The 23,427-nt window shown below is 41.2% G+C and overlaps 2 protein-coding genes across 7 annotated transcripts in view; both read left to right on the forward strand.

The window, feature by feature from the left end:
• Positions 1–11,021, forward strand: part of mks1 (MKS transition zone complex subunit 1) — a 30,919-nt gene extending 19,898 nt beyond the window's left edge. For all 5 annotated transcript variants that reach the window (XM_078422325.1, XM_078422327.1, XM_078422326.1 and 2 more), the window contains 7 exons: positions 1,016–1,086; positions 2,223–2,292; positions 2,533–2,637; positions 6,093–6,226; positions 7,511–7,593; positions 8,981–9,078; positions 9,670–11,021. In XM_078422325.1, the coding sequence (XP_078278451.1) occupies positions 1,016–1,086; positions 2,223–2,292; positions 2,533–2,637; positions 6,093–6,226; positions 7,511–7,593; positions 8,981–9,078; positions 9,670–9,773 (665 nt within the window). In that variant the 3' untranslated portion in view covers positions 9,774–11,021. The remainder of the gene's footprint in view (positions 1–1,015; positions 1,087–2,222; positions 2,293–2,532; positions 2,638–6,092; positions 6,227–7,510; positions 7,594–8,980; positions 9,079–9,669) is intronic.
• Positions 11,022–22,995: 11,974 nt separating this feature from the next.
• baz1b (bromodomain adjacent to zinc finger domain, 1B) overlaps positions 22,996–23,427 on the forward strand; it is a 60,668-nt gene continuing 60,236 nt past the window's right edge. The window contains exon 1 of one of the 2 annotated variants that reach the window (XM_078421959.1): positions 22,996–23,376. In XM_078421959.1, the coding sequence (XP_078278085.1) occupies positions 23,261–23,376 (116 nt within the window). In that variant the 5' untranslated portion in view covers positions 22,996–23,260. The remainder of the gene's footprint in view (positions 23,377–23,427) is intronic. The other variant, XM_078421960.1, reaches the window with a different exon arrangement.

A 23,427-nucleotide genomic window follows, 5' to 3' on the forward strand; every position in this document is an offset into this window, starting at 1 on the left:
CAACATATTTCGATCGAATGGAGAATTTATTTCAAAGCATGAAACAGTCTCCCATTAGTGTTAAGTATAACATCTACTTGAGGCTAGATAAACAGTTTGCATGGAAACAGGAAGCAAATGTAAGGAATGGTAAGGTTTACAAATAATGGAGTGTTGAAATTTAGGAGTAGGATGAGAAGGCATACAAAAGACGAGTGAACTTCATATCTGAGAATAATATAAGAAGTAATCAATCGGAACAGTAATCAATCGGAGCAATGATCAATCTATTGCACCCCTGTGAAGATGGTTTCCAGCAATGCTTTCTAGCAATGATTTCTCAACGCAAAGATGGGACTGATGTCTTGGTTGTTTAAAGTTTTGCGTGCTCATAACATACAGCCTGTGTTTTAAACAACAAACTGTTCCTCGCTATTTGCTGGGGAAGTCTTGGGATGGCAAGGAAGTACATGGTGGCTAAAGTGCATATTTTATTTTATCTGCATCATATATTGTACCTCCCTATAGATAGAGCATAATACAGCACAGGAACAGGCCCTTCAGTCCCCTTTGTCCATGCCGAACATTATATCAATTTAAACTAATCTCAACCTACAAGTGATCCATATCCCTTCGTTCCCTGCATAACCACATGAAATGTTTAAATTATTTGATCTGACATGTACAATATATTGCACTACCATATTGCATTTTTTGATATAAAAAAGCAAAATGCTGAAATAAATTATTAAGTTTCCTACTTGAAATGTCTATGGTGTTTCGGATTGTTTGCCACTTTGTCTGCGCCCTTTGTGTGGCGACACTTTGCATACCTTGGGTATTGCAAAACAAAGAATCTCACTGGGACATGTCACATGTGATAATAATAATAATAAAGTTTTCATTCATTCATTCGTTCGCCACCTTTTGTGGCATGTCATTTTGGGCTAATGTCGATTGAGTGATGTGCATCATCACCACACAGATGCATGCGGCTCGCAGAGTCTAAATAACATCTTCATTTGTTAATGCCTAGATTGGACTTGTCCTCCAAGCCAGCAGTTGTCTGGAGTTACACAGACGTGCGCTACCAAGGTCAATGACCAGGTAAGGAGACTTTGATAAAGAAAAAACGAAAAAGCTAGAAATACTCAGCAGGTCTTGCTGCATCTGTGGGGAGAGGAACTGAGTTAACAAGTTGTTGAGGTCTAATGGGCGAAACATTCAGTGGTATTGAAAATCTACCAAAGTTCTTAGGGTGCCAGATTATTCGATATTGTTTTTCCTGCACTGTTAAAATAAACAATGAAGATACTTGTATATATTTTATCATATATTGAAGGCAACAACTAATGTTATGCTTAATTAGATTGCACGAACAGCAATATTACTGTACAATCTAGTTTAATATAATTAAGCTCGATATATGCAGAACCTTCCTGTACTTTCAAAAGGTATTTACCATACAGCATAGTTTAATATCTCATTCAAAAGATGTTACTGGACTATCATGCAAGATTCTGAACTCGTGTCTCGAGAAGTTTTTGAATTCACAAGCCCTAGGTTTTAGAGTGGTATAATTGGTCAAAGTCAACAACTTAAATGCAGGCACAAGGAACTGCAGATTGTGGTTTACAAAAAAAGATACAAAGTGCTGGAGTAACTCAGCCGGTGAGGCAGCATCTCTGGAGAACATGAATACCCCGAAGAAGGGTAATGAACCGAAATGGTCCCTATTCATGTCCTCCAGCACTTTGTGCATGTTTTCTTATAACTTAAATACCTGGGGGGAAAAAAAGCAACTATCCCTCTACCCCGTCAGTCTGAAGGGTCCTGACCCAAAACATCATCTGTCCATTTCCCTTCCCAGATGCTGCCTGACCTGCTGAGTTCAGCCTGCAGTTAGTGTTTTGCTGAACCTCTAACATTTGCAGCTCTTGTGTTTGCAACTTAAATGTCTGGTCTGGAAAATGATTTAATGAAACAAATCAATGCCATCCTTGAAAATTAGAAAATAAGCAAAGTTTCAGATTCCTTTATACTTCATTGGTTACACTGGTACCTTGCTGAGATTGCATTCCCAGGAACAGGAATGCTAAACAGGGCCTGTTTCCACGCTGTATGACTGAGTCGTAGAAATGCTGCCTGAAACACTGCGTTAATCTACCACTTGGTATCTTTTTTTTAAAGTATGAGTCTTAGTGTTTTTGCCCAGTTGTAATTGCTGTTATTATTTTAAATAGGAGGATGTAGCCTATTTTTCTTATCCATTCAACTTTGAAATGTCTATAAGAAGTGAAGATCAGCCTGAGGGTGAGTATCCCTTTGGAAGCAACAGCACTATCTGCATTATCTGCATATTCATAAAATAAGCATATTTTTCTTGTTGCATTTTTACTTTGTGTATCTCATTGGTCACAATCTCTGGGGCAATTACCTTCTGCATTTCTGTGCTCTTCAGTCCCTTGTGAAAAGACTTTCTTTTTCTCATTGATATTATGCCAGTGACAATGAGCGTTATTCAAGCCTTGTTCTTTGCTTTGGATTTTGTAGGTTTTCTGCAATGGCCTATGCTTTATTTTGGGGTGTACTCTTGTGATTTCTGGCAGAGATATCGTATTGAGGGCTATGGTTACATCGACATTCCTGACCGTCCAGGTAAGGAAATGTATTTATCTTCCAAAATTAAAATCTATGCTGGTAAAAGATTAATCCAGAAGTAATAACTGCTAACTATAAGGATGTTAATCGTCCCCAACATTTTCTGCTTTGTTTTATTAGAAACATTTACTGTTTTTATTTACCTGCGAGTCATCCCTTCTCGAATAAACTGCTGCCAGAGTACTCCAATTCCATGAATACCCAAAGTGCTATTTTATTATAAGGCCTCACAGACATTTGTAATGTGAGTCTGAACAGTGACTTCTATGGGGCTACTTGAGGGTTTGATGAGTGTTATTGCCAAGTTGGTTTGGACTTCACATCATCCACATGCAAAGTGTGTTAAGGCCTTTTTTCTTGTTCCAATTAGGATTGCCACATTACAAATTAAATCTTGACTTGATTGAAAAATACAGCATAGAAACAGGTCCCTCAGCCCACCGAGTCCATACTGACCTGTCCACTCAAGTTTGATGTTATTATTCCCTGCACACTAGGTGCAAATTACAGAGGTCACTTAATCGACAAACCTGCACACCTTTGGGATATGGAGGAAACTGGAGCACCCGGAGGAAATCCACACAGTCATAGAGAGAATGTGCAAACTTCACACAGACAGTAGCCGAGGTCAGGATCAAACCCAGCTCTCCGGTGCTGTGATGCAGCAGCTGTGCCACTGTGCCGCTCAAATGACTTCTTCTGGTTAAAATGACTGAGTCGGCACTGGGCATGGATTTTATACCTTTGCTCTCCTCATTACATTGCACTTTCCTATTATTATCCCCACCTAGAAGATTATATTTCTGATGTCTGCCAGAAATATTTGTGGAGTTATTTCATAGGCAGGGCCCAAGGAAATCTCAAGTTTCTAAATTTCAACAATTCCATGCAGTCACTGGGTCCACATTTTGTGATTCCCACTGTTGAATACATGATCTTGGAAAGCTACAAGGTACAGTTACAAAATAATAAAGAACAAGAAACCAAGTGCTGGAGCAACTAAACGGGTCAGACAGTATCTGTGGAGGGAATGGACAAATGACGCTTTGGGTTGGGACCCTTCTTCAGACTAATGGATTAGGAGGGGGGGAGCTGGAAAGGAGGAGAAGTTGGACCACATACTGGCAAATGATAGATGGATGCAAAGCCGGGGGAAGAGGATAGGGGGGAGGAAAAGAAAGGGGATTGGAGAGGAGAAACGAGCTAGGTGACTGGGATGGTGGGAGAAATGTGGTCACACTATGTGGGGTGGGGGGGCTGGTGTAAGGGAAAAGTTGCTGGAGGGGTTATGATAGTATGATATTTCTCTTTTCATTCCCCCTTCTTTCTCCCCCTTCTTTCTCCCCCTCCTTTCTCCCCCTCCTTTCTCCCCACCCCCCCCCCAACCCTATGCCTCCCTCCGGATTTCCATTTTGCTCCTTTTATTTGACTACCATTTTGTCTCACTTACATCTCCTGCCTTTGTAATTTACTCCATGCAACTACCCATTACCCCTCCCTTACCTTCATTAACCTATCACTTGCCAGACTTTCCCACACCGCCATCTACCCCCTACCTCATCAGTTTGAAGACCCAAAACATCATGTGCCATTCCATTCACAAAATGCCCTGCCTGACCTGAGTTCCTCCAGACATTTGCTCCAGATTCCAGCATCTGCAGTTGTTGGTCTCCAATCTAATAATATACCCAATTAACCAACCTGCTTTCCCTCAAGTACCATGCAATTGAGACGTATAATTTTTCAGGCAAAACAAACCGTTGCAACTAACCCTCACACAACATTTTATAAATGTATTTGATGGCAACTTCAGTTTGTGAACACTGCCATAATTCTGGTGCGGCAATCTTGTCATTTCGAGTCATAGAGTGATACAGTGTGGAAACAGCCCCCTCGGCCCAACTCGCCCACACTGGCCAACAATGTCCCACTTTCTTGCGCTTGGTCCATATCCCTCCAAACCTGTCCTATCCATGTACCTGTCTAATTGTTTCTTGAATGATGGGATAGTCCCAGCCTCAACTACCTCCTCTGGTAGTTTGTTCTATACACCCACCACCCTTTGTGTGAAAAAGTTACCTCTCGGATTCCTATTAAATCTTTTCCCCATCACCTTGAACCTATGTCCTCTGGTCCTCGATTCCCCTACTCTGGGCAAAAGACTCTGTGCATCTACCCGATCTATTCCTCTCATGATTTTGTATACCTCTATAAGATCTCCCCTCATCCTCCTGCGCTCCATGGAATAGAGACCCAGCCTACTCAACCTCTCCCTATACTTCACACCCTCTAGTCCTGGCAACATCCTCGTAAAACTTTTCTGAACCCTTTCAAGCTTGACATATCTTTCCTATAACGATGGCCAGAACTGAACACAGTATTCTAAATATGGTCTCACCAACGTCTCATACAACTGCAACATGACCTCCCAACTTCTATACAATACTCTGACTGATGAAGGCCAAAGTGCCAAAAGCCTTTTTGACCACCTTATCTACCTGCGACTCGACCTTCAAGGAACCATGCACCTGTACTCCTGGATCTCTCTGCTCTACAACACTACCCAGAGAAAATATGCAACATTATAATGTTATTTTGTCCAACAATGCTTGTATTGGAGAAAGTTTTATTTTACTTTTTGTACCTCCATTCAGCAATCCATGTATGAATCCTGCACAGCTAGATAAAGAATTCAGTTGAACAATATGACTTATTCCCAGCACGGTAGCGCAGCGGTAGAGTTGCTGCTTTACAGCGAATGCAGCGCCGGAGACACAGGTTCGATCCTGACTACGGGTGCTGCACTGTAAGGAGTTTGTACGTTCTCCCCGTGACCTGCGTGGGTTTTCTCCGAGATCTTCGGTTTCCTCCCACACTCCAAAGACGTACAGGTATGTAGGTTAATTGGCTGGGTAAATGTAAAAATTGTCCCTAGTGGGTGTAGGATAGTGTTAATGTACGGGGATCACTGGGCGGCACGGACTTGGAGGGCCGAAAAGGCCTGTTTCCGGCTGTAGATATATGATATGATGATAATGAGAGCATGCCTTTCTGGGTTCATGTGATTCTTTTCATTTTCATTTCAACCTTTGTTGTCTTTTAATGTGAGTAAACAAGAAAAGACTTTAAGTGGATACTGCTGAGCTTTGAGTTGACATCGACTAAATATTGGATTAAAACTATCCAAAACCATTTTACACCACTGGTTTGTTAGTATCTGAAAACAAATATTGTTGCTTTGTATTTAAACCCAAGATGGACGTCGTAGTACTTTTCCAGTATTTTTGTTTTGGACTTTCAGTCTCTTGAGTCACTTGATGTTGGGTCCTCTCATTCCATTTTGCTGTGTTACAATTGAATGTAGATTCTAGGTTAGTCACCAACCTTCTTCCTTCCTGTCCATGCTGCTTTTGTCTAATATACATTTGAAGGTGCAATATTTTCATTGACAGGCAGCTATACGAAAACATGCCAAACATGGAGACCAATCCTGCCTGGAACATTAGCAGAAATGCGACGATTCTTTGTTGGTGGTGCACTTGAGCTTGAAGATACGACTTACGTCCGGATCCCAAGCACATTCAAGGTAGATGTGTAAATGACCGCAGGGAATGTGAATTTTTACAAGGCATTAAGATACTGGAAGTAGATCTGATTCCTAATTCAACAGTTCACCGATTTTCATATTGGTCTTCTATTCCCCAATGTCTAGCTGATGATTCTCAGTCTCTCGGCTCCACACTCTCATTACTTTCTTTCAAGCTGCTTTGCAGTTCACATCTGAGCTCAGTGTGAACTATCCTCGTTTCAGTTTCTGTTTTATTTTGCTTCCAAAAAGAAAATAGTCTGCACAACACTTTGATTGAAAAGAGTCAACAGAACAATGGGAAGGGAGCAGAATCTTGATGTAATGGCAAAGTTGAGAATCTTAGTGAATACAGTGTGGGAGCAGACCCTTCAGACTCCAAATCCATGCCATTGAGAGATCGCAGAGGTGATGGATTTAGATTGAGAGAAATTGTTCCAATTTGTGAAGGGGTCAAGGACCAGAGAAGACATTTAAAGTGACCTGTGGTCCCAAGGTGTTGCAGGAAGAATTGTATTATGTTTTATAATCTGGAATGTGGTGCCAGAAAGTGTTTGGTGAAAATTTAATTGTGGCATCCACATGGAATTGGGATAGTGAAGGTTTCAAAACAGAACTTAGCAGAGAAATAGGAAGTGGATCCCTCTACAAAGAGTGAGCACCAACTCAATAGCCAAATGGCTGTAACATTTCTGTGTAACCTTTCGTCCAGTGAGATCCACACCTAACACCATTTGGGATTTGTTTTAAAATTTCCTCTTATCAAATTCTTCTATCAATTAGTGTAACTCTGTGCTCTCTGGTTTCTGACCAGCTCTGCTCAGAAGTATGTACTTATTTTTTTCTGATCTGCAAGTATTAATTAGTACTTCATCCCATTCCTGAATGTTGTGAAATTCTTTCTGGACGAGGGCATGGAATGCCTCGATAATGACTGGGAGCTTGGCCTAAACAAATGTTGCCTGTGTGCTGCAGGATCTTACAGTGATGTTGATTCTGGACTAGAGATAATGGGGTTGGACAATATCCTTAATATGCTAACTAGCGTCACAATTTTTGGCATACCCTTATTTTGTTGTTTGATACATTTGAAGTGTCGTTCTCTTGCACTAAAATAACTATATTAAAAAAAAATAGCTTAAGAGGGGAAGGGGAGGAAATGGATTTTAAGCTATTGATGTATTGAGAGGATACAGAATGTGAAGGATTGATCTGATTATGGGGTAGATTGAGATTAGGACCAAAGGATGGGTGAAGTAATTCAATTATTCTCCTTGCAATCAGGGAGAGAGGCTGAGTCGCTTCGGTTTCAGAACGGAAACCATAGGAACTGTGACCTTCAGGTTTCATTGCATGCAGCAATGCAGGTGCGTAAACCCATTGTTTGACTATCAAATAAGGACAATTAAACAAGGTAAGTGGTGTTTATTGCAAGAGGAGGTAGTCACCAGATCAGAAATTACCTGCAAAGTTGCTGACCCAAGTGTAGTACACATGAGCTTGGGCAACTGAATAACCAAGGGGTCATTCAGCAGAGCATGATTCATGAGGTGAGTGGATTGGAGGCAATGGTTATTTGGTGAATGTGGTTGGGAGTGAAGTGGTTCTCCCGTGTCTAAATAAATGAACTATGCAAACTTGATAGCAAGGTGTAACCAAAACATTCACCTCAACAAAAGATTCCTTTTAAAGTTTTCTGAACATTTCAGTTACGTCAGGCACTGAACCTTGCTCATAAGTCAATACAGTGGTACAACTAGAAAAGCTGATGCCAGAAACCAAGATTCAAACCTAATCTTGGGTGCTGTCTATGTAGAGTTTGCACGCTCTCGGTGTTGACATGTAAGTTTTCTTGAGGTGCTCCGGTTTCCCCCCCATCACAAAGATGTGTGGTTTTGATTGGTTAATTGGTGACTGTAAATTGCCCTATTGTGTAGTGAATGATAGAATCTGAATAGAGTTGATGAGAATGTGGGATTAACATAGGATTGGTATAAATAGATGGTTGAAGGTCGGTGTGCTGAAGGGCCCGTTTCTGTGCTGTATACTCTGTATGTGGGGTAATCTCTGTGCTGTATACTCTCCTCGGGGGTAATCTCTGTACTGAGCTATCTCAATTCAGCTGTTACATACTTTGGGCTTCAGCATGTTTGGGTTGATAAAGGTGGAAGTGATCAACTGATGCTTGATATTGAACTGTGCAGAGGAAATCTGTAATTTAAAAAAACGCAGATGCTGGAAATCTGAAAAACCTCAACATTGGTAGAAAGAACAGTATTAATGTTTCAGATTGAAGACCTTCCCCACCCCACAAATATCTTTGACTTGCAACATTACCTCTGTTCCTCTATTGACAGATGCTGCTTACCTTGCTGAGGGTTTCCAAAACCTTTTGCAATCATCCCAGAAATCGATGTATTTTTTAAGCAATTCAAACTGGTGTGATTTAAAATAAAACAACTCTCCCACATCAGTGCAGGAGAGCTCGGCGTGACAAATGTGAAAGGGTGCATGCATATGCTAATCTTTCATTCTATTCCTGGGTTATTATCAATCGTACTTGCCTCCATAGTTTAATGCATTTTGGTAATCAGGAGGGGATAAAAAAGTAATGCAACAAAGGAATAAAGATCTGGAGATGCATGTGTATTTTATGTCTACTTGTGTAACCATTATTGAAACTAGTCTGAGGCAGCAGATAGTAAACATGAAACTTGGTTTTTACTTGCCATTTGTGCTGTGGTGTTTCTGTAGGACCTTTCTGGATTCAAGCATGGCAAAAAAGAAATCACAGAATGTTCTGGACCGTATGGGAGGACTTACTCACCAGGCTACCTTCCACTCTGTGCTGGGTAGGTAATAAATCAATTGTAATGACACTAAAAGACTGCTCATTGGCTCGGCTAGAATTGATGGTATTGTTTTATCAGTTTTACTGCCTTATACATTGCCAACAGGAGTTACTAAATTTTCCATTATCTTTGCATAGTGAGCGCATTCACTGCTTAAAATGTGGAACTTCTGCATGTTACTTATTTTCTTACAGTACGGTACATCAAATATTCCGGGGGTCAAGACATGGCAATGTGTTGGGAACTGCCTATCCTCTCCTATGTTTTATATTTAAATCCTGGCTCGATTTGATTGAAATTCCTTTCTGTCTATGGACTGTAAGGGTATCTAGGTGAACAGAGTTTGGCTATCCCAAACTCTTATCTGATAATTAATCACCCGAATGATATACTGCATTAAACTGACAATCTTACTGCAAGACTTAAGTCTTGACACTATGTCTTGACTTGGTGTGAGAAATATACTTCCTTGAGGTGGACACGTGTGGCAGTTTCCTTCCATTGAACATATGGGTGCATTATTGTTGCTCCTCAGATGAATGAAAGCCTTCTGCAGCTTTTCAGGGTATGTTTTGTCTTTTCTCTATTCAGCAGCGTTTGGGCACGCTCAACACCGCATGCATGAAGCACGAGAGAACCTACCAAAGGATCTGCTGCACACATCTGCGGTTCTGGAGTCTGTGTCAAGAACGTAGTAACCAATCAACCCTGGCTGCACTGGCTTGAGGCATCATAACCCAGAAATTCAAGTGGAGGAACTTGCTTTGGATATAATTTGAGGCTGGAACACTGTTTTGTTTGCTCCCAGTTAAGTCTGGTGGGTATATACATATGCGTTTCAGGCAATGCTAAAGTCATTGAGACAGTTTTAGAATCATGACATTGAAAGTTCTCGACTGGCCAACATCTTTACCATGAAGGGTCATACCGACAAGCTATAGCAAGTAAAGATAAACAGGCCCAGGCTTGATCTTCATTAATCCATGTAACACTGAAATATATTTTGAAGAAAATTATTTGTATGGGGCTTAGTAGTGCAGACTTGTCCTATAACAGGCATACCTGAAGATATTGGGTTGGATTCCCAAACAACGCTGGACGAACTGATGACATGAGCAGCATTAATGGCACGACTTGTTATAAAGCAAGTGGGAGAGAAATGAAGTTTGAATGGTTTTCAGCCTCTGCCTCTTGCTTCCTGATTGCAGACCCAAGAGCGCTGTATAAAGATGATCACACGTTTAAATGTTGGATAAGCACAAGATTGGTTTTGCTTTCTGCCAGTGACAACCATCACAGTTCACTCCTGAAGAACGGAAATATGAGACAGATGATGATTGGCAGCTGACACGAGAATAATTCGCAATGTCTTTTCCATGCTTCCATTCTTTCCGAAGGGCCTGTCTGTATGGAGTTTGTACGTTCTCTCCGTGACCTGCGTGGGTTTTCTCCGAGATCTTCGGTTTCCTCCCACACTCCAAAGACGTACAGGTTTGTAGGTTAATTGGCTGGGCAAATGTAAAAATTGTCCCTAGTGGGTGTTAGTGTGCGGGGATCGCTGGGCGGCACGGACCCGGTGGGCCGAAGGGCCTGTTTCTGTGCTGTATCTCTAAATCTAAAAATAAAACATTAAGATTCATTTCTTGCATTATCCTCATTTAGATTGCGGAGAGTTAGAATGGTGGTACAGAATCTTTTTCACATATATGAACTGCAAAAATATGATTGACTATGTAATTAGCAACTGACAGATATAAACAGCACAATGAAAAGTGAAATATTCAGCATAAGCTCGCATATTCTATAACCTGTACAGCGCTCAAGCACTTAATTTGCCAAATGAATCTTTGGACTTTCTGACTCTCCATAGAATAACTGAATTATAGTTTTCAGGAGAAAATAGATTGAATCAGAAATTGTAATCTGTAAAGCATCAGCATAAGTCACCCTCTTTTAAATAAAATAGAGTTTGATTTATTCACACTACATTTTAATGATCCTACTTTTTAACCTGATTGCTTTATGGATTTTCATTCAGTTTAGGTCTGGAGACAGCACTTTGAACTATATAAAAATAAGATGAAGCCACATTGATTACTTTTCCATCTAACTTTGCAGATGGAAAAGACTATACTCAAGGTACTAAAGACGGGCACTATTATTTTAGGAAGGGTACATCGGAGAAATAGGCTACTAAAATAGTTTATTTTGAGTTGTTGGTGACACAAGACATTGCAGATGATGAAATCTTGAGCAAAAAACAAAGTGCTGGAGAAACTCATTTGGTACGGTAGAATCTGTGGAGGATATGGACCTTTCAGATTGATGCAAAAAGGGGAAGAAAGCTGGAGAGAGCTGGGAGTGTGGCAACGCCTATTAAGTGATTAGGAGAAAGGTGAAGGGATGGTACGTAGATAATTGCTTGATGGGTGGATTAAGTGACAACGACTAGAGATGAAAAAGAGACAAAAAGGTATCTGATAAGCAGTGGAGTGAGGCATAAAAGGCGGAGAGATATGGATGGAAGGGGACAGAGGGAGAGAAAAGGTGGGTATAAAAGAGAAATACCATAGTCTAAAGAAGGATCCCGACCTAAAATGTTGTCTGTCTATTTCCTCTGCAATTGCTGCCTGACCCACTTCTCCCAGCACTTTGATTTTTGCCTATTTTGAGTTGTCATAACTTTTGAAAAGCAGTCACTTGTCCAGAAATGTGTAAAACTGCTATAATTAGTGATTATGCTTTTTATCCACTCTTCATCTGAAAACGTATCCATATGGTGGTGGTATTGGATGGTGAAATGATTTCTTCACTATGTTGATAATGAAGTACTCTTGAAAGCCACTTGCAGGTCCAAAATGGTAATTCGAATTTCACTGTACCTTAATTGGTACATGTGACAATAAACTGACCCTGAAACCTTGAAAAGATGATGTGTTTATAGAAAGTCAATTGAGAACTGAGAAACAAAAGCAAGTTACAGTGGAATCTAGAAATAAATGGCAGGTCAGGCACCATTAGTGAAGAGTAAACCAAAATCAAAATGTTAGTTTTAATGAAAGATAATTGATATAAAAACATCTGTTTCTCTCACCACAGAAATTGCCTGACTTGCTAAGAATTTCCAGGAATTTATCATTTTCTTCAAATTTTCAGCAACCACAATGTTTTACCCTTGTATTTCCTTTATGCAGAATTACAGATGTCATCTCTACAAAGCCTTTCAAAATGTATCTCATACTGCAACCCCCTCCAACACCATGTGCACCAATATTTAATTACTTTTTACAATTTTTGTTTTTATGCCATTTCTTATTTTATTTGACATTATTTTGTGTGATGCCTTATCAAACAACTTTTGAAAATGCAAATATCTTACACGACAGGTTCAGTTTTATCTACACTGAGTTATGTCCTCACCAAATACCACAAAACATTATTTTCCTTTCATTGACCACTTCACCTAATAGTATTTTGATTTTCTAAGTGTCCTGTTAGCATAATGGATCCCTTGTTCTCACCTTCTGTCCCATCAGCCATGTCTATTGGCTCATTTTCTATTTGGCATCATTAATGTGACATTGCACTATTCTCTTCTCAAATTTAAATGTTCTGAAGATACTGCTCCCTCTCTTCAGTTACCAGAAAATCCTTCCTACTGAACGTCACTTTACTGTGAGATATCACCTGGCCTTTATTTCTCCATTTTTCTATCTTTGTACGAAATCACATTTTCTTGCTAACAGTAAAATACTTCAATTTGTATAGTATATATTTTCCACAATTCTGTTTCTTCTAAGTTAGGATTGAACAGGAATGTAAGTAAGTGTTTTGCCGAACGTCTCCAAGAGACCTGGAGCTTCTGGTTGCCTGTGCTATAAATCTCTATTCCGCAGTGATCTCTTATCCTCGCCCTTTGACAGTGTTTCAAAGAAGGACAATTTAGAGTTGGTCAATTTACAGTTTTGACTAAGCATATTACTACTTTTCCAAAATCCAAGTTCTATGATTTCAGATTATTTTGTAGTTATTACAATTCCTGTAGACCCATTTTTCTTTACTTGTTCCATTACCAGTCTCTGGCATTGTATATCATTCCCTTTATTGCTCACTTTCCCCTTTGTTCTGTTGTTTGAATTATGCAGCTGAATAGCATGAACTCAACCACCATCCAACTGATGCTGATTGCAACTTTAAAAAATTGTTGATGTCCTCTGATGGAACAGACTGGTTGAAAATTACCAATATAAATATGAGAGGAATCTATCAGTTATGAGCCCTGGTTACTCAAAAAACATTTGTTACTGTTCTTCATCTCAGACTACCTGGATATTTAACCTGGATATTTAAACTCTGATTCAAAATCTGGAACAGCAGTGTTAAATGGAATAATCTTTTATCAATGTTGTATAAAAGCAATTTATTAGCAGCCAAAAATGCCAACGAAAGCCAAAATGCGAAAAGCCTTTTTGATCACCTTATCTACCTGAGACTCGACCTTCAAGGAACCATGCACCTGCACTCCTAGATTCCTCTGCTCTACCACGTTCCTCAGAGCCCTACCATTTGCAGTGTAGGTCCTGCCCATGTTAGACTTCCCAAAATGCAACACCTCACATTTCTCTGAATTAAATTCCATCAACCATACCTCAACCCACCAGGCCAATCGATCAAGATCGTGCTGCAATTTTTCACAACCATCTTCACTATCTGCAAAACCACCCACTTTTCTATCATCAGCAAACTTGCTAATCTTGCCATGTATGGTCTCATCCAAATCATTGATGTAGATGACAAACAGTAATGGGCCCAGCACCGAACCCTGAGTCACACCATTAATCATAGGCCCCCAGTCGGAGAAGCAACCTTCCACCATCACTCTCTGCTTCCTTTCATGAAGCCAATTTTCAATCCATTCAGCTCTCCTTGGATCCCGTTCAATCTAACCTTCCAGAGCAGCCTACCATGTGGAACCTTGTCGAATGCCTTACTGAAATCCATGTATACAACATCTACACAGGGTTCGTACACTTGGAACAGCAAAAAATTCAAGGACTTTCAAGGTCCAAAATCCCATTTTCCAGGACAAAAATCCAGCAAACGTTGATGTTTTTTTCCAGTTTTTCTCTGTATAGGTAAGAAAATACTGTTTTCAAAACTGTTAATTTGGTGTATATATGGTTAATTAGTAAAAACTACGATGATTTTGTAGGTTTTTTTGCTTTATGTGGCAAGTTCCCCTCAACATTCCCCGACTCTTTAACGTCCCAGAGCCGTGGAACCGCTGCGGGGACTGGAGGCAGAAGCTGCCGGCGAAGGTTCACCGGAGAACAGATCGCCACCGACCCAGAGCCGGGACAAGGCGAGAGATCGCAGCGACCCCTCGCAAACAACTCAAGGAAACTTCCCTCCTCGCCGCTCACCCCAGGGCTTCTGAACAACTACATTTGTGTTTGTTCTTATTTCGCTGCGCTAGAGGGAGACGGGGCCGGGGAAGATAGTGGAGGAGCGTCGCAGATCTCGCCATGCTGGGAGAGGGGGGAGAGAGGGGGGTAGAGAGAGAGAGAGGGGGGGGGAGTGAGTCTGGGTAGAGGGAGCAGCGGGTGAGAGCGGGGGGAGGGTGTCAGAGGGTCTGGTGAAGGAGTGCCGCTTGTGGAGGCTGCTCCCTTTCTCTCTCCCTGGCTCACTCTCCCAGCGCCAGCGGCATCTGCGCCGCTCCTCCACTCTCTTCCCCGGCCCCGTCTCCCTCTAGCGCAGCAAAATAAGAACAAACACAAGTGTTGTAATTGTTGTTCAGAAGCCCCGGGGAACGGTGAGGGCGAGGAGGGAAGTTTCCTTGAGTTTGTTGTTTGCGAGAGGGCGCTGCGATCTCTCACCTTGTCCCGGCTCTGGGTCATAAATGAATACCAGACAAGACACACATTCCTGCTTCTTCAATGTCTTTATTCTCAACGACAAAGCCGGTTAGAGAATATGTAAATAGGCGACAAAGACAAACATGTCAAACAATGTTTCCCGACTTTTAATAAAAATACGCATTATAAACGATGAAAAAACGCCACATTACTCTGCATGAATTTTATCATAAAAAGTGAATTTTCAAGGACTTATGATAAATCCAAGGACTTTCAAAGCCTTTAAAAATAGTTTCAAATTCCAGGACTTTCAAGGACCGTGCGAGCCCTGTCTACAGCTGCCCTCATCAACCTTTTTGGTCACGTCTTCAAAAAACAATCAGATTTGTGAGAGACGACCTCCCACGTACAAAACCATGCTGACTATCCCTAAATCAGCCTTGTCCATCCAAATGCCTGTATATCCCATCTCTCAGAATACTATCCAGTAACTTTCCGACTACAGATGTTCTCATTGGCCTATAGTTCCCAGCATTTTCCCTGCAGGCCGCCTTCTTGAATAGAGGCACATTTTCCACCCTCCAGTCTTCCGGCACCTCTCCTATATTTAAAGATGACTCGTAAATTTCAACCAGGGCTCCAGCAATTTCCTCTCTGTTTTCCCACAATGTCCTTGGAAATATCTGATCAGGCCCTGGAGATTTGTCTACCTTCATACATGATAATACCTTCAGCACTTCTTTGACAGTAAAACTGACTGCTCTCAAGACACTTCCATTGATTGCCCTAAGTTCCTCCGTCCCCTCCTGTCTTTCTCCTCAGTAAATACAGATTAGAAATAATAGGTGAGGATGGTTTAGGTCATCATATCCAGAAAGGATATATTTGTCATTCAGTAAAAAAATTCTCGATTGATTTGGGGTCTGACGGAATTATCCTATGGAGCTAGGATAATAAGACTAGCCTACACTCAATGGAATTTAAAAGAATGAGAAGCAATCACTGATACATGCATGATTTGAGAGAGGTTAATAAGGTAGATGCTGAGAAATAGTTTTCTATAGCTGGATAGTCCCATTATGATTACCCCTCCATAATGAAGATCATCCTGATGGCCCATCTTTAAAATGGCCTTCAATTAAATATATTTTCTTAAATAGGACTAAAATTGACGTGGAAATGCACTGCTGTCTTAATATGCGTCAGTAAGATGTCTCTATTTTTATACTCCAACTCCGTTCCCTCTTCAAATAAGAGCCAGTATTAGCATCCCCTATTATGTGTGCACTTTTGTGCTGGCTCTGTGTTTCAAGCCCCCTCCCCAAATCCTGTCATGCGGCAGAACTCTAAAAAAAATTATCCGTTTAAATAATGCTCTTCACTTCTGTTCTTCTTCCAAAACAAACAACTTAAAGGAGTAGTAGAGGTTGAGAGAAAGCTGCCTGAAGGTGTTAAGGGAAAATCTCTAATCACATTTTTAAAAGTAACTTATATGAGCACTTGAAGTAACTTACATGGCAATTTTGGGAAAGATTGATGAATTGAGTGCATTGGCACAGAAGTGGAATTATGACCTGAGACAGATCAGTCAAGATGATTTCGGTCTGGCTGAACTGCCTACTCCTGCTCCTATTTTCTTAAGATTTTATGTCAGCCTACAGCAGAGCTTTCCAAACTTTTCATGTTGGTGACACACTTTTTAGACATACATCATTTTGTGACACAGTAATTCAGTTTTACTAGCAAACCGGAGGTTAAACCAACCCCTTATAAGAGATACGAACACATAAATAAATTTTAATAACGAAATGTATGGCGACATAAAATATCACATGAAAACCTTTCATTTATATATTTTTAAATATATGATTTGTAAGATAATAAGATACATTAACAAGATTAATGTGATTGTTATCATTTATGAGTAGGGCTCGGAAAAAAACGCGGCAAAACAAAACGGCAAAAATTCGGCAATTTTCAAAATTACTAATCAATGAATTAAAATGCAAGAACAGACATTTTTGAAGGTTTTCTTGTGATAAACTTTTCCTATCATCAGCAAGTAAATCTTTATATACTGAAAAACTTCTCACAACACCTGCTGAAACCAATGGCACAAAAGCAAAGATTCATTCATTTTTACTACATTTTAAAATGTTAAATTTTCTAAAATAATTTAAATTTGGATTTCTGGGTAAAATTCTTAAATTTTATACTATAACCATTATTTGGAAGAATTTGACTTTCCACAGTTTCAAGAATCTTTATTTGTTCTACAGTTGAGAAATTATTATTTTCTAATCTTGAAATTGCATCAACTACCCAACGATGTGCATAGATATCGTCCAGCTTTGTATTTAATCATCTTTTTCTATTGTTTTTCATTTAAAAAAATTCTTTTGAACTTTGTTTCATAATTTTTTTTAATAATTTTTTTTTTTCAACTTTCATTTGTAAGTTTCGAAGGGTTTAATATTTTTTTTAACTTTATTTTTATGGAGTTTTTACAGCTATTTGAAAAAAAATACGGCAGCAGTATTTTTTCTGAGCCCTATTTATGAGTAACAATATGTAAATATGTGCAAGAATTAAAAAAATTGAATAACCCCAATAACTTACCATTTCACTGAGATATATGAGCTTGATGGGATGAACACACCTTTTGAATATTTGGTGGAATATTAGATAAAGACACTTGCATTTCGTCATTAAGAATTTTTAAGCTTCCACGTTTCAGTGACTTTAAGTTTGTCATTGTTGAAAAGGATACTTCACAAATGTATGTAGTAGAAAACTGCAGAAGAATGTTTAACGCTTTTTTAGCTATGTTTGGATGCATTCTTGAAACGCGAATCCAAAAGCTGTCTAAGTCATCCTCTTCATACATCATTAACAGACTCCGAAGGTATTTATTCACAAAATGCTGGAGTAACTCAGCAGGTCAGGCAGCATCTCAGGAGAGAAGGAATGGGCGACGTTTCGGGTCGAGACCCTTCTTCAAACTGATGTCAGGGGGGCGGGACAAAGGTGGAGACAGGAAGACAATGGGAGATCTGGGAAGGGGAAGAGAGGGACAGAGGAACTATCTAAAGTTGGAGAAGTCGATGTTCATACCACTGGGCTGCAAGCTGCCCAGGCGAAATATGAGGTGCTGTTCCTCCAATTTCCGGTGGGACTCTGGCACTGGAGACCCATGACAGAAAGGTCAGACTGGGAATGGGAGGGGGATTTGAAGTGCTCAGCCACCGGGAGATCTGAATGGTTAATGCGGACTGAGCGCTGGTGTTGAGCGAAGCGATCGCCGAGCCTGCGTTTGGTTTCGCCGATGTAAATAAGTTGACATCTGGAGCAGCAGATGCAATAGATGAGGTTGGAGGTGGTGCAGGTGAACCTCTGTCTCACCTGGAAAGACTGTTTGGGTCCTTGGATGGAGTTGAGGGGGGAGGTAAAGGGACAGGTGTTGCATCTCGTGCGGTTGCAGGGAAAGAAGGGACGAGTGGACCAGGGAGTTACGGAGGGAACGGTCTCTGCGGAACGCAGAAAGGGGAGGGGATGGGAAGATATGGCCAGTGGTGGCGTCCCGTTGAAGGTGACGGAAATGTTGGCGGATGATTTGTTGGATCCGCTGGCTGGTGGGGTGGAAGGTGAGAACGAGGGGGATTCTGTCCTTGTTACGAGTGGGGGGAGTGGGAGCAAGAGCGGAGCTGCGGGATGTAAAAGAGACCCTAGTGAGAGCCTCATCTATAATGGAAGCGGGGAAGCCCCGTTTCCTGAAGAATGAGGACATCTCTGATGCCCAAGTGTGAAACACCTCATCCCGGGCGCAGATGCAGCGTAGACGGAGGAATTGGGAGGAGGGGATAGACTTTTTGCAGGGAACCGGGTGGGAAGAAGTGTAGTCCAGATAGCTGTGCGAGTCAGTGGGTTTATAGTAGATGTCAGGCACTAGTCTGTCTCCTGTGATGGAGATGGTGAGGTCCAGAAACGGGAGGGAGATGTCGGAGATAGTCCAGGTATATTTAAGGGCAGGATGGAAATTGGAAGTGAAATGTATGAAGTCAGTGAGTTCTGCATGGGTACAAGAGGTAGCACCAATGCAGTCGACAATGTAGCGGAGGTAGAGTTCGGGGATGGGGACAGACTCCGATCATTTTCTATTTCAGCTAATTCTTCTTCAATAAGTGAAAAGTTAATTGTTGCAGTTGAAAGAAATGGATTTCTGATCCAATCATAGTCTTTGATTTCAACATTTGGGAAGTAATTATGAACTTTCTCTTCGAGCAATGTTAAATGGTCAACAATTAGCGAGCTGATATCACATTTTAGCTCGCACTCAGCAGTTTTGGAAAACATTTCAAAATTTCCTTTTTTCGCTTTCCTTTCCCAAATTGCTACCTTATCTCTCATCGCACAAATTTTATCTACCGCTGTTAAGATATTTTCTCCTTCTCCTTGCATACTGGTGTTTATTTTATTCAAATGTTCAAATATGTCAGCAAGATATGCCAATTTTGTGCACCAAAGTTTATTTTGAATTAGATCGCAGAATTCATTTTGCTGATTTTCCTCAAAAAGTTGAAGCATCATTTCCCTTAATTCGTATACACGACAAAGCAGTCGACTTCTTGAGAGCCACCGAACCTCTGTGTGTAGTATAAGATTTTCAAACTTTGCCCCCATTTCTTCACAAATAAGAGCAAATAATCTTGATTTAAGAGGTCTACTTTTAATGTAATTGACCATTTGAACCACTTTGTCCATAACTTTTCTTAATTCATTTCCAATGGTTTGCGCGACTAGTGCTTCGCAATGTAAAAAGCAATGAGTAGTTATATTTTCATTCTCTTTGCTAAAGCTGTAAGACCTTTTGTTGATCCAACCATTGAGGGTGCGCCATCTGTGCATATTCCTACACAATTTATCCATGGCAAATTATTTTCCTTCATGAAGCAATCTAAAGTTTTAAATATGTCTTCACCTATAGTTCTCATTGGAAGTTCTTGACAACACAAGAATTGCTCAATAATTCTGTCATTATGAATGAAACGTATAAAAAACAGTAATTGTGCTAACCCACTTACATCTGTTGATTCGTCTAATTGCAATGTAAACATCATATTATCGTCTTGAAAAATATCCTTCATTTGCAGCTTAATGTCATCAGACATGTCTTTAATACGTCTTCCAATCGTGTTATATGCCAAAGGGATTTTATTAACTTCTATCTCAAATTCGGGTCCAAACATTGTTCGAACAATAGCACAGCAAGATTCCTTTATAGTGGTTTCGGCAATAGTGTGTGGCTCCCTGTTTTGGCAATTATTTGAGCAACCAAGTAACTTGCCTCTTGAGCTTTCTCTGATGTCTTCATTCTCTTGGTGAATGTTGCAGACTGCTTCATTATAGATTTTGAAAGCTCAAAAAAGAATTCTACTGATTTTTCTGACAAATGACTGTGTTTTGAGGTAAAATTACGCTTTAATTTGTTTAGTACCATACTTTCATTTGTAAGTATATCCCCACAAACTAAACACTGGGGACAAGGATTGTTTTCATTACCAGAAAATGTGAACCCCAGTTTCATATAATCTTTATTGTATAAACGAGGCTTGGAAATTTTTCCTGTACACTTCTTACCCACTAATGCAGACCGTTCAACAGTTGATTCTTGAGTAGTTTCCTCTATAGCCGCTATATTTTGTTCATTGTCAACGTCATCTTCACCAGCTTTTCTTTTCTTAATTAGAAACTTATCCATTTTACAGGTAATTCAAATGCAATTAATGAATAAAACTGTGCAAATTTATTACGAAGTTTTAAGAGTAACTAAACATGAAATTAACAGCACCAGCACTCAAATCCCCTCGCTGTGAATGCCAACATACCATTCGCTTTCTTCACTGCCTGCTGCACCTGCATGCCTACTTTCAATGACTGGTGTACCACAACACTCAGGTCTCGTTGCATCTCCCCTTCTCCTAATCGGCCACCATTCAGGTAATATTCTGCTTTCCTGTTCTTGCCACCAAAGTGGATAACCTCACATTTATCCACATTATACTGCATCTGCCATCCCTTTGCCCACTCACCTAATGTATCCAAGTCACGTTGCAGCCTCCTAGCATCCTCCTCACAGCTAACACTGCCCCCCAACTTCGTGTCGTCCGCAAACTTGGAGATGTTGCATTCAATTCCCTCGTCCAAATCATTAATATATATTGTAAATAGCTGGGGTCCCAGCACTGAGCTTTGCGGTAGCCCACTAGTCACTGCCTGCCATTCTGAAAAGGACCCGTTTATTCCTGCTCTTTGCTTCCTGTCTGCCAGCCAGTTCTCTATCCACATCAATACTGAACCCACAATAACGTGTGCTTTAAGTTTGCATACTAATCTCTTATGTGGGACCTTGTCGAAAGCCTTCTGGAAGTCCAGATATAATACATCCACTGGTTCTCCCTTATCCACTCTACTAGTTACATCCTCGAAAAATTCTATAAGATTCGTCAGACATGATTTACCTTTCATAAATCCATGCTGACTTTGTCCAATGATTTCACCACTTTCCAAATGTGCTGCTATCCCATCTTTAATAACTGACTCTAGCATTTTCCCCACTACCGATGTTAGACTAACTGGTCTGTAATTCCCCGTTTTCTCTCTCCCTCCCTTTTTGGAAAGTGGGGTTACATCAGCTACCCTCCAATCCTCAGGAACTACTCCAGAATCCAAAGAGTTTTGAAAAATTATCACTAATGCATCCACTATTTCTGGGGCTACCTCCTTAAGCACTCTGGGATGCAGCCTATCTGGTCCTGGGGATTTATCGGCCTTTAATCCATTCTATTTACCTAACACCACTTCCCGATTAACCTGGATTTCACTCAGTTCCTCCCTCTCATTTGACCCCCGGTCCCCTGCTATTTCCGGCAGATTATTTATGTCCTCCTTAGTGAAGACAGAACCAAAGTAGTTATTCAATTGGTCTGCCATGTCCTTGTTCCCCATGATCAATTCACCTGTTTCTGACTGCAAGGGACCTACATTTGTTTTAACTAATCTTTTTCTCTTCACATATCTATAAAAGCGTTTGCAGTCAGTTTTTATGTTCCCTGCCAGTTTTCTTTCATAATCTATTTTCCCTTTCCTAATTAAGCGCTTTGTCCTTCTCTGCTGGACTCTGAATTTCTCCCAGTCCTCTGGTAGGCTGCTTTTTCTTGCTAATTTGTACACGACCCAGAAGATAAAAGGTTGGGTCCCGTTCCGAAGAGACAATTTTCCAGTTAACACCCCCCCCCCCCCACAGTACACAACCACAAAAAACACTACATTCTGAAGAAGGGTCTCAACCCGAAAACGTCACCCATTCCTTCTCTTCTGAGATGCTGCCTGACCTGCTGAGTTACTCCAGCATTTTGTGAATAAAAACCTTCGATTTGTACCAGCATCTGCAGTTATTTTCTTATACTACATTACATCTAAACACTTCAATGAAGACAAAAAAAACACAAAAGACAAACGGACTGCGACTTCACATAGTTTCCCCTTACGTTCGCGACACACCCACTCACTACAGGCAACACACTAATGTGTCGCGACACACAGTTTGGAAAGCTCGCCGCTAGACGTTGGCCGCTGGCTTCCGAGATCAAAGGAAATACAAGAATGGACCATCAAGCCCAGTTCTGGGCACTGACTGACAGACAGACGGCGGAACCAAACAGACCGCAGACTGCGGCCATGACGCTGCCGTCCAATCCATCCGCCCGTCCTTCGGAATCTCGGACGCTTCACTCTGTGCGTACATAAACAATCTTTCTTCTTAATTTAAAAAAATTAAAAATTGGCGTCCGCAGAAGCTACGACATATAATATGCAATATGATGTGATGGTCGATGCAAATCTAAATTGTTTTCTTCCTGTACGTCGCCGCTTTATCGACGGCCTTAACCTTTGACCTTTATCGGCAACCCGCGCTCGAGCCGCAGCTGAAGGTTTGATGGGCAGCGGCTCCACCCAATGAGAGGGCGGAGCGCGGTCATGGTGGGTGACGCGGGTGTGCGGGCGGCCTATGGGAGCGCGGGTGGTCGTGTACTTCCGGCGGCGGGACGGGCTGCGCGGCGGCGGGAGGCGAGCGGCTGCCGGTGTGGAGCGCGGCTGCCGTGGAATCCCGCCATTTTTGAACTCTCCAGTTGAAGCGAGCGACCAGTCTGCGCCCCCCTGGGCTGATTTCATCACCGCAGTCGGGACGGCTGTGATCGGATAGGCTCTTGATCGCCCGGCCCCGTCTTCCCCGTAGCCGGCCAGCCGGCCGGCGCCCACAGAGAACCATGGCGCCGCTGCTGGGCAGGAAGCCATTCCCGCTGGCGAAGCCGCTTACCGACATAACGTCAGAGGAGACCATCTACGTGATCGAGTACAGCGGCGAAGGGTTCAGGAGTAACGAGTATCCTTAAATCTGTTCCCGGCAACACAGGGTGTCGGCGTCGGGGGAAAG

The sequence above is a fragment of the Rhinoraja longicauda genome, chromosome 26 (assembly GCF_053455715.1).
Source record: "Rhinoraja longicauda isolate Sanriku21f chromosome 26, sRhiLon1.1, whole genome shotgun sequence".
NCBI classification, from domain to species: Eukaryota; Metazoa; Chordata; class Chondrichthyes; order Rajiformes; family Arhynchobatidae; genus Rhinoraja; species Rhinoraja longicauda.